This window comes from Bacillus rossius, chromosome 2, assembly GCF_032445375.1.
Source record: "Bacillus rossius redtenbacheri isolate Brsri chromosome 2, Brsri_v3, whole genome shotgun sequence".
Classification (NCBI taxonomy): domain Eukaryota; kingdom Metazoa; phylum Arthropoda; class Insecta; order Phasmatodea; family Bacillidae; genus Bacillus; species Bacillus rossius.
The window spans coordinates 13,311,021-13,323,091 of NC_086331.1; the positions used below are offsets into that span (position 1 = coordinate 13,311,021).

The 12,071-nt window shown below is 34.6% G+C and overlaps 1 protein-coding gene across 1 annotated transcript in view; it reads left to right on the forward strand.

Annotated features, from left to right (window-relative positions):
• Positions 1–12,071, forward strand: part of LOC134529113 (protein MON2 homolog) — a 102,764-nt gene that overhangs the window by 13,385 nt on the left and 77,308 nt on the right. The window contains exon 2 of the mRNA XM_063362867.1: positions 8,306–8,437. Coding sequence (XP_063218937.1) covers positions 8,306–8,437 — 132 coding nt within the window. The remainder of the gene's footprint in view (positions 1–8,305; positions 8,438–12,071) is intronic.

Here is a 12,071-nt window from a genome sequence, read left to right on the forward strand (position 1 = left end):
ATTTGACAGGGTACAAACTGGTAGTATTTTCAAAGACTGTGAATCATTGTCTCTGTAGTACAAAACACATGTGTGCAGTGTGACTTGCTGGTGAGATCCACCTAAGTGCATGCTTTGTATTTCCTTTCCATATTTGCACACATAATTTTCTGCAAAATCAACGTGAATGAGAGTATCATTACATTTGAGATTCTTCTTCAAGTCATCAATTGCTTTGTGCTGATGGTTAATGTTAGAAAGATGTCCCATGTAATTCGGTAATGAATCAACAAGCAAATTAAATAATCCTTTGACATTTGTAGAAACAGTTTCTTTCTGGACCTTTACACAGTATGTTTCTTTCCCTTTATCACAAATATTTTCTTTCCTCCTATACCACTGCTGGTATGTGGTTTCCTCATCTTCAAACTCCTTTGCTACTACTTGTTTATTCTTGCAGTCATTACATTTCCTTTCCAAACACTTCTCTCTGTCGCAATTGTCATTGCAGATTAATTCCTTACTCAAATCTTCTGGCCTTGTGTACTCTTATCACATTGAGATACTTCAAACGTTCAAAAATCATGACAAAATTCTCATGTTTTGCACATAAACAAGAATTCAGCTTATGTATATTGGGTGGAGTGATCCAAAATGGACGCAAGAAGCAGAATGTAGAGTAAGAAATGTTGTAAGCATGTGATTCGTTGAACTGTTCATGTAGCACAATTAAACTGTTGTTAATTATTCTTCTCTGCTTTTTAACCTTACTTCTTGTAATGATGTACTTTCCTGCTTCTGGTCTGCTAACGTCATCTTTCTCAAAAAAAGCAATAACATCGTTTTTCACATGCAATGAAATTTTAGTTTCATACTTCCTCTTTACAAAAAACATCCGTAATTTTTTTCCCTGTATTCTTTTTGTGTCGCTTGTGTGAGAGAAACTGCTGGGTGTGAGAAAGGAACGTATATTTTTTAATAATTTTTCCACTTAGAACTCTAGCAAAAATCTGACGAGCTTTCGACTCTTTGTGTTCTTTATAGTTGTAAGCTATCTGTGTAGTGAGTGCCTCTCCAAACTGCAAGCGTTTCACTACCTTAGGAGAGACTTTCTCGCCACTCAGAAATTCTCTAACTTTAGTTCGTGGACTCTCATTATTCTCCTTTTGTTTACGTAGTCTGTAGTATTTTGCCTTTTATTTTGCTGCACTTTATGATAGCCTTTTCAGTTTTCCCTCTAGTTTTTTTTATTTTGCGATAAGCCTGTGATCTATTCCTTAACACCTTTTTGCGGCCTAGGTTTTTCCTCCTAGAACCAAGCTTTCCTAGTACGTCATTATAAGATCCTGCAGAATAAACATTTAACTCTCTTGCTCTGTTAGTAGATTCTGTGATATCTAATGATGGAGTACCACAGTCTAAAACTCCGTGAGCTTCATTTGTCTGCTTCTTGATTCTGTGCTGCCGCGTTCTCTCTGTCCAATTTTTCCTTTGCTGTATTTTACCTCTCTCACTTAAGTCTGAAATTTTTTTTATTTTCCCTTCCTCCTTTCTTTTGTGATACCTTTCTCTTTCTTTTCGTTTGAACTCTTCATCAAGTACTGGATTATCCCTAATTTTATTTCTTCGTACCATTTCTGCTTCTTTCTTTTTTTTCTTAACCTCTGCTAAATCCTTCTCAGATATTTTTTTCTTCCGTGCCATGTTTTTTTTCTGAAAATAATGTAAACATTAGCTTAGGAACTTTTTGTGCAGTATTTCAAAGCTTAATGTGTTATATTCTGGACCAAAAAATTAAAAATACATCATTTTATGTTGCTTAACTTCAATAATCCATGATTATTTGCACATATGTAGACTACAAACACAGACACAAACTTTGTACCTGCATAAAATATTAACTATGAGTTGCAACTTAACCATTTATTAAACAATTTTTAAATTTTGACACAATAATAAAAAACTAAAATTACAATTATTTACTTTGGTCAGCAAAATTGTATTATTTCAATTAAGAAAATTCAAAGTTTTATAGCAAAATATTTTTTTTTTATCTATTTCATAATATTCACATGCCAGTTAGTCATGTCGCCAAGATATGGACTCTTTGTTGAACCCTGTTGTAACTATACCTTGAAAGCACACAACTGATACTATTCTCCAAAATAACAATTTTCCTTCAAGTGACTATCAAAATCAGGAAATTAATTAAGAGAACAGTGATTATAACAACAATGCCTATGCCTGTGTCTACTATAGTAAATTTTGGAAATGAATACAGATAAAGTAAAATTCAAAGCCCATTATGTCACCTCCATGATTATTGTGTCACCTCCATGCTAGATTAAGAATATGGAGGTGGCATTTTTGAAGTTTTCTTTATACACAACCTAACCTAAAACTTACTCAACCACATTATCATGGATTTCATTTAATAACATGTTATTCAACCTAACTGTAATGCAAACCTTTTTTTAAAAGAAAAGAACAAGATTTATTAAAGCTATAGAGGTGACCACAAATAAAATTACTCCTCAATAATCAAGTGGAATCTCTTAAATAAAACAATACAAACACATACCTGCCTGTCTTTACTGAAACACTATACAAGATGGTTACTCAAGGTTTTTTTTTCACATGGGTTCTGAGCATCCATACACAATCTAGTGGATTTTTAAGGAACTTCTATTTGTACCATGGAGGTGACATTGAAACAAGGAACAGTAAATGAAGTTAAAATTGCTTAGATAATAGTCTCAGTAAAATTATGACCTTTATAATACAGAACTTCTAGTTAGTATCACATGCCATTTTATGTTATATACCATAGATTTGTACAGCCAGTTTAAAGTTATTATTCTCATAATCTAGATACTTAGGGGTAGTGACAGGCCATGGAGGTGACATTTCAGCCATAAATGCTTTGGTTAGTTACAAATTTATTTTTATTTGAACTATTAAGTGAAGTATTCATTTTCATCCAGAGTCCTTTTTACTAAAACAATGAAATGCAAATTAAAATAATCAATACAAAAATAGTAAAGCATTGTTTACCTAATTTGTCCCTAGATTTCGAAATTACACATTTACATATAACACATTCAAATGGTAAGTTTAATCTTGAGAGTTCAAAACTTGAGTTCTTGAATTTTGCATCCAACAGCAGTTATAAAAGAACATCTCAGGTTTGGTCTCTTATTCACTGCTGCTCACTAACACATGAAAAATTGAAAATATACATTCTTATAGAACATACAAACACTAAAAAACAGTAATGTATCATGATAAAAGAAGCAATAATGCAGCTTTTATATGTATTCAGGTGTTTAGTAATAAGTTCCTTAATGGCATGTTGGATATTTTCCTGTCACAAACTTGAGGATTTATGTTTTACATGATGTTTATAATGTGCATGCCCTTAAGACTTTAAATTTTCCAGATAGCAGACCAGGTGTGGGGTCATAAACATGTATATATTTGGTTTCATAAAGATTTGGGGATATATCAAGCGTATCGGTATGGAAAGCTATATCTATACCATTACTTTATAAGCATTAATAGCCAAGAAAACCACTAATCACCACTTAAAAATTATCTTATAACACAATTGTCAGGATTCATTTAGTAGGTCTACTGCTGTTCTTCAAAACAAAATATTAAAAATCACCCCTATCTATCATTCCTATCCTCTATAGCAGAATTTTGGTTCATTTTATTGAAAAATGTTGCAAACTGGACAAAAAATGAGGAAATAAATTATTGGATGAATCTAATGTTAAAAAGAAATTCATCCCCATCCACTTCTAAAAGTACAGTTGTGATACTAACTTGGTAAAATTTCAATACTTGTTCAAAATAAATGTGTGCATACACACAAATTAGAATCTAATCAATCCTCATCCTCTTGTTCACATTTTATTTTTTGTAAATCATCTGCAAATCCTTTTCTTCACAAAATAAAAATAAAAATTTACTACTCAAAATTTTTACAGCACTTAACATTCTGAATTGAAAAGTTTTTGGTTTGCATATATTTTTGTAAAAGTGTCCTCAAATCTGTTATATGTCTATAACAAAATTCGGGTGCAAATTAATAAAACTTTGAACACTTCACTTTCAAAATGAGACAGAAGACAGTAATTGTCTACATGATTTTTCTAACACCCCCCCCCCCCCCCCATCCCAGTCGTACATGGTCCTTTCCCATCTCATAAAGCAGAATGTTGGTACTTTTTGCTGCAATTTCGCAGACATGATGTATAAAATTCGAAAATTACTCACCATTTTTGATTTAAAAAAAAAAAAAAAACATTCTAAAGCAGGTCCTAACCGGTTATCAGCTTGAACGAAAAGATTGAGTCATTCGAATTAATAGCCTCACAAATGTTGCTGCACAAAAAAGCACAATTTCACTATTAATTTACAAAACTCCCGCAACAAAATGAATACTAACTTCGATATGGAAACTCCAGCACATTTAATTTCTAAGGGGATTGAGATTTAAAGGTAGATTGTAGCGTGCATCAATCGAGTGATTAGTATACCTTACTTCTCCTTAAAACTACTTGTTTTTAATTCCTTTAGTTTTGCGTAATATCTCTTTAAAAGGTTTGATGATTTAAAAATTTTTGCTATTAATGTTTATTTGTAGTATTAATTTATCAAACCATACATTACGTCTATATTTCCATATCACATACTACAACCCAACAAACTAAAGAACATTAAATATAATGGATATATGTGAAGCCATTTACTTAACTATAAATATGTTTAATGTTTACTAGAAGTCTTGCAGAAATTTTTGTTAACATTTCTTTACATTATGCAAAGAATAAAAATATGTATATATATATTTTTTGTGAACTTTTGAATTTGAATGGTATATTATTGTTACAAGTGGGAAAACAGGCCTGAAAAGGATAGCTCAATTAATTAAGTACAGTTTTATTTATTACCTTTTATTTACACTATTAATTAAATTACAACACTATAAATGTCTGTCCAAAAATTAATCACTTTTTCATTACAACTCACTCTCCTCACTGGAGCTCAACTCACAGCAGCTTTCTTTACCTCGTCTCTTCCTGCCCATCTGTGTTCCAACACAATGCCTTGCACTTCTCATTTGTCCGTCGCACTCGCAACACAGTCCCGGGTGCTTCTGTCCCCAACGCACCAACCTTTGCTCACGAAGCCCGTCGCTTGTCGTCCGCTTTTGCTCACCAAGGAGCCACTAATGTCATTGTTCCAAGGATTCACCAGTCCCGTAGCCCTCCGAAGTTTTGATTCGTTAGAATCCCCGACTTAAGAGGCCACTCCAGTGTTTCAGGGGCACTACGCAACCCGCATTAACCTCATAAGATTCAATGCTATTTTCATTTAGCTTATAACTAATTAACTAATATAGATTTCGAAATGATGCTTGCGTGATATGTAAGACAACGATGCTCTTATCAAAGCCCCTTTCTTCAAAAACGTGCATAAATTATGGTTTTATACTAATCTTTACTAATACGGATAAGTGTATTGTCTTGGTTTGAACCATAATTTATGCACGTTTTTGAATAAAGGGGCTTTGATAAGAGCATCGTTGTCTTACATATCAAGCAAGCATCATTTTGAAATCTATATTAGTTAATTACTTATAAGCAAAATGAAAATAGCATTGAATCTTATGAGGTTAACGTGGGTTGCGTAGTGCCCCTGAAACACTGGAGTGGCCTCTTAATACTCGAGGCTCTGAGAACAGTGGCGTTCTTATAACGCCTCTTCATGCAGACGGGGCTCTAGGAAAGTGCCAAACCCTCCAGAGACAGTGAGAGAGGCGCCGCTCCGAATCGGATTATCGCAGTGGGACGGGTGCTACCTGGACTCCCGTTGGCCGGCGTACCGCCGGGCCGACTGGCCTGTGTCGTTGCCTGACCTTAGGTATCCTTGTAACATTATCTACATACTTATAGCCAGTGTTGGTAAAAGTACAGGAAAAAAATGAAATAGGGCTCGGTTACATTTAAATGATGGAACGTGTAACTAATTACAAGTAAAAAAAATATTTCCATTACTTTAATGGAAATATTTCATCAGTAATGCAATTACTTTTCTTTTATTTAAAAATTTGATACATATTTTATAAAGTGTTTTGTTTACATACCTACATAACATGTTGAATTTTTACTGTTATAATAAAAAGAAATTTGATTCTTAAGGGTCCCACTTACCTGGGCACACATGCAGTGTGCAGTGTTTCAGAAAAAAAAAATTAAAACCTTTAAGATATACAAGTGGTGTGTGTTTATGAAAAGCATTTAAGAATATGCTGTGGGTAGATGTGTAGCTGTGTTTGCATATTACATTTTTAAATTGTATTATTAGAAGAGTGAAAATGGCTGAAAACTTGTGTTTTCAGAATATTTTTTAGGTGTGAAATACCTGGTTAAGAGTTTTAAAAACATTCACATAACTTGAGTGAAACCATTACCTTCAGTTCTCCGCCATATAATGTTAATGTCACTACTCAAATCTTATAGTTGTCCCTAAGCATGATGAGAAGACTGTGTGCCAGTCTAAAGCCTTGCGCTAGAGCCTGTACTGCGAAATAAGCACCAGCGAGCATCGTGCTTATCATCCCACCTCATTAACACAAATACACCCCTGTCTATGCCGACCCTTTCAGACACTATTATATTATGTAGGTTGCATGCTTGCAGGCTCAAAATAATACAAGGATAGACAATTCCAATCACTAAATTCATTTGGTGTGTTACTTGATGTATTTGGAGTAATTTGGTTATTACTAAATACAAATAGATATTACTGGCTATGTGGTTAGTAATAAGTAGAGACCGGAAAAATTCGCGGGTTCAATGACCTCCAGGATAGACTCCAATATTCTCTACACACTCAGGCAAATGCTAACTGTTCATTGGCTGCAGACTTGTGAGTCGTCTCGACTGGATGGCCTGTGATTCGACACTTCTATGAGTGAGGGTCTCTAATTGGCCCTCAGTCCTCCAGATTAACAGTGAACCAATTACAGAAGCTGCACTAAGGTATAATTATTTGAATTTTAGCATAACACGAAACGAACCCGCGAATTTTTCAGGTCTCTAGTAATAAGGTCATTATGCAGTTATTAATAAAGAAAATGTCAAATTTTCATGTGTTGTCCAGATATCACATTTTAGTAACCTCTTATTCAATGACAGACAGATATGTTGAATATAAAATGAAGCAATAATTAACAGTATAAAGAGTCCCTGCTGCAGTTGTTAACTCAATATCTCTTGCTTGTGCGGTGAGGGTCATGGGCTTGATCTCAACATCCCAGCATGACTCAGGAGAACAATTGTTGGTTCATCTTTATGGACAAGATGGGCTGTGGTGGTTAAGGGGTCCAATTACACTCCTTTTACCAAGGTGATCCTAGTTCAATTACTGGCAAGGTGAAATCCAGATGTTTCGCAGGTGGATCACTCCATTCTCATATCATCACTTCTCGCCGTCTCTACTGACACAGTTGTTGCTGAGACGTCAAGACCCAAGTCATCTTTTTTTTCCATTCATTCATGGACAGGAATGGTTTCTAAAAGCTTTCTGTTTGTTGCCTGGGTTAATTTAGTAAAGTTTACACGATAAAGTTTTAATTTTTTTTAACTATCCATTTTGTTGTTCAGTTTAAAAACTTATTTGGTGATAATTTATCAAAAAGCAATGTTTTGAGAAGTATGGGCCTCATTTTCAACTGTAGGAAATGCTATCCAGTGAATAAATTTTATCCATAACTATTTTCAGTGGTTTTTGTGCAGGACCTTAAAGTAATTGTTGCCAGACTTGATTTAATTTCTTGTGTATGATATGTTTACATCATTAAATCAATGTTTTAAAAGTGCTGAAATTGAAAGGTACAGTTTTAAATTTCACTATAATAGACTGAAAAGATCTCAGCAAGATAATATTCCATCATGACCCACTGGGGAACTCACTCATTGGTTGTAAGCTATTCCAGAGTTTGAGCATAAATCATAGTGTTTTGCCCTCTCACGTGAATAAACTGTCACATAGAATCCATTGTCTCTGCTATTGAAGATCAAGACTTAGTTTATTTTAAAGTCTTGGTTCTCTCTGTGTTAGCATATGAAGGAAAAAAAATTACAAAGATTTTTATATACCACATCTGATAACTTTTGGTCTTGTTTTTTTATTGAATGCAGTTGTGCTCTGTGTATGAAGGTTTGTGTTCTAATACACCTGAATGTTTATGTTACAACTCATTATTTCTGGATTACGATTGTGTTACCTTTTACATCTTTCATTTTTGTTTCAGTCGTGTGAGGAGGGTATTGTGAAGCTACGAAATGCTGCTGCCAATCCACAGACTCCCGTTTTTTACATCATTAATCAGATTTTATTTCCATTGGTGCAGGGCTGTGAAACAAAGGATCAGAAGATAGTTAAAGTGAGTTTTTTTATGTAGACCCTAGGCTACTTGGTTTTTGTGTTAACAGCAATTCAGACATAAAGTGTTATGTTTGAAATGCCTCAAAAACTTCCAATTTTGTGTCTTTTTTTTGGACTGGACATTTTCTGTGTTGTAGTTGTTTGAAAGCCCAGAAAAATTACTTTTCATTGGGTTTGAGCTCTAGTTTTTGGTAAGACATGAATTTACTTTTCATAGAGCTGAACTGATGTCACATTGCATCAGCTCCTTTTGTACCAACAAGGAAAGTACCTTCTTCTTGAAGCATATTTTAATAGATGGATAGTTAAGTCACAATATGATTATATTTTTTATTAATTTCATAAATACCAACCAGCTAATAGTATGTCTGGGATGTGTTCAGGGACAGGGTGACCTTGTTGCATGATTATATTTACATTTGATAGTATTTTGAAGCATTGCTACGAATTTATTTTCCTTTTTTTTATAAAAACATTTTAAGTATAGTGAAAGGTCTGTTATTGGCACATTTGGAACTGCAGCCGTGCCAGATTATAGGGCATCAGTATAGTTTTAACTGGAATACCAAATGTGATATGTAACACACTAGAAAATGTGAAAAACTACTGAAATGAATACCAATAGTAATGGTAGCTCTAATTGCCGGACAGTCCAGTAATCTCTGAAAAAAAAAGACTTTTTAATGTACGTAACATTAAAATGGAACAGGCACTGCATGGTTGTCACACTGAAAATTACCTTGTAAGCAAGAGCCATCATGTACTTATTGCTCTGCTGAAAGTAGAGATTGAACTCCTGTAAATTCCTATAAATGATTTTAAATTTTTAATGCAAAAACTACAATACTTCAAATTTTTGTACAGCTATTATGGGATTATTATTAATTCAGTAACTTTCGAGCAGCAACATACTTTGGAACATGGCATCAATATGATAGTTTATTCAACTCACATTTCATTTTGTTTAAAGAAATTGGTGAAAAAGTTTAAATATGTGATTTTCAAGAATTATTTACGTATTAAATTACTTAGTTTTATCCAGTTATAACATGTCATAGACAATTCAACAGTCTTTAGCAATACTTTTCTGAAAATTGCATCTTTTGAACTTTGGTCTTAGTTTTACAAAAGCCATCCGAAGAACATGAGCATTTTGCGGTTTAGCAAGGCATATCCAGCAGCCTTAAATAAAACTTGACATCATCTCAACTTTCACCATCAGAAGAAAACCTATACAGTTGCAATAGAAAATGATGCTTTAGGAACTGTAAACCCTCTGTCACCACTCGCCACCTCCGTCTAGCTCAAAATTAGGTGATGAGTAAACATACAGGTTAGTAGCAGGTCACGAAGAAATTCTTATGCAATGTTACATGTAATACCTGTTTTTTTTAATTCATGTAAAAATCACAATATCTTTCGCACAACAGAACAAAAAAAAAATTTAATGTACACGTAGACTCTTATTATGAATTACATTTCATTGCCCGGATAAGTTCCGGGCAGCGATGGTTGGACAAAACCCTTTGTCGCCTTGCTGTGGGCTTTGCCTACGACTACGGTAAAAAAAAGTTATTAGGCGTCGCCCGGACTGTAGCCGCATAGTTGTACTTTAACAACAGAACATTACTATGTTATTCGAGCCATCGCCCGTCCACTACCTCTTGTCACGGTGCTCGAACAATGACTGACTTTACAGCCTTCCTTCCCTTTGTGCGGGCAGTGTCGTGGGCTCGCTGACGTAATTCTCAGCCAATCACGGTGAATGGCAGCAGAAACTTCCACAAAATTCTTACTTCCGTTCCCACGACGCAGCAATTTTGTCTCTCTCTCACAATCCCGTGACAGTGACTCAAACGCCTAGCGTGTGAAACAAAGCCTCGGTCGTGGAAATAACGAAGGAAAATAACGTCAGCATGCCTTCCCACACAAGGAAGCCAGCAAAAAAAATTACTTGAAAAATAAACTTATGAATTATAAAAATAAAAACATTAAACCCGGTGTATTAAGTTCACAATAACTTCTAAAAGGAAAAACTTTACATCATTTGATAATCTAACCTGAAATATGACAAATATTTGTAACAAATGATTAGTACTGGATTGCATGGGGATGGTTGTAATCTGGGTTGTTACACCTCGTTAACCTGGATCAACTGGGGCTGGTACCGATCCAAATTAACAAAAATCCGGTTTAACTAGAGAATCAGGGAAAAACTATAAAAAGAATGTTTTTTTTAATGTAACTATTTTTAATGTAGTTTAAAAGCACACTTTCACCTAAAAACACATAATATGTATTTACACTGTACATAATGTAGGTAGAAACTAGTAGGTACTAACAAAGGCAGCGAGCTTTTACTGTCTCAGTTTTGTGTATCGCTTAGGAGCAGTGTAATCTCGCATTCACTTTAGCATTAGAAGCCCGTTTTGGCTTGACTCTCAGAATAAACCATCAATTTACTACCATATTTACCCGAGGATACTGCTTCTCTGAATATAATGCGACCCCAAACTTCTTGATTGAGAGTCTAGGAAAAAGAATGTTTAGAGAGGAGATCACAGTTAAAATACAAAATTATGGAGAGGAAATCACAGTTAAAACAAAGCACTTAATGTTTTTAAAATTTAATATGTCATAAAATTTAAATATTTAAACTTACCATGGCCAATATAAATTTGAGTTTGTCACACCACTAAATAATATTATTTACATTAACACTTATTTTATATAGATATAATAACAAAGTTTGTTATGATGCTGGTAAGAATAATCATTTACTGTCAGAGTCTGTAATGCTGCTGCTGCTACTGCTGACACTGCCTTTATCTTCATCTTGCCAGCACAGATCATCTTCAGTGCCATTCATGGCATTTGAAATGCAACACTTCTTAAAACCGCTAACAATAGATTCTGAAGTTATCCTTTGCCAGACTGTAGAAATCCATGTTGCTAGCTGAAGAACTGATGGTTTCTTAATTTTCTCAGAGGGTGTCAGAGAATAGTCACCTGTAAGCAGCCAATCACTATACTGTTGCCGAAGGTGGTCCTTAAATGGCTTGTTTACGACAAAATTGAGAACTTGTAGCTGGCTTGTCATTCCAGCTGGTATAACAACCAAGTCTGTGTTAAAATTATTTATCTTAGTTTTAACCTCAGGTGTCAGATGTCCCCGAAATGCATCAGGACCAAGATGCCTCTTTTCTTCAGAAGTAAACTCGGGCGCCTATTCCGCACTAGTTGTAACCATTCTTGCATTAAATCATTTGTCATCCAGCCTTTTTCTTGACAACGAATGATTACTTCCGGCGGAAATACTTCTTTGGGAAGAGCTTTCTTTTATTTAAGATGATGAATGGTGGCAGTTTCCCGCCGTCTGCAGAAACAGATAATCGCAGCTTCTCATTTCCAGTCGTGTGCAAGGTGACAGTCTGAAAGCCTTTTGTTTCAATGGTACTGTTGCTGGGCATGTCGAAATACACTGCCATTTCTTCAGCGTTTCCAATTTGGCTGTACAAATAATTGTGTTGTTTGTGCAAACCAATCACATAGCGCTGAAATTTAAATCAATTTCTCTTGGAAATCTTTTGGCAGTTTTTGCACTAGTTGTGTTCTGCGCCGCAAACAAAAAC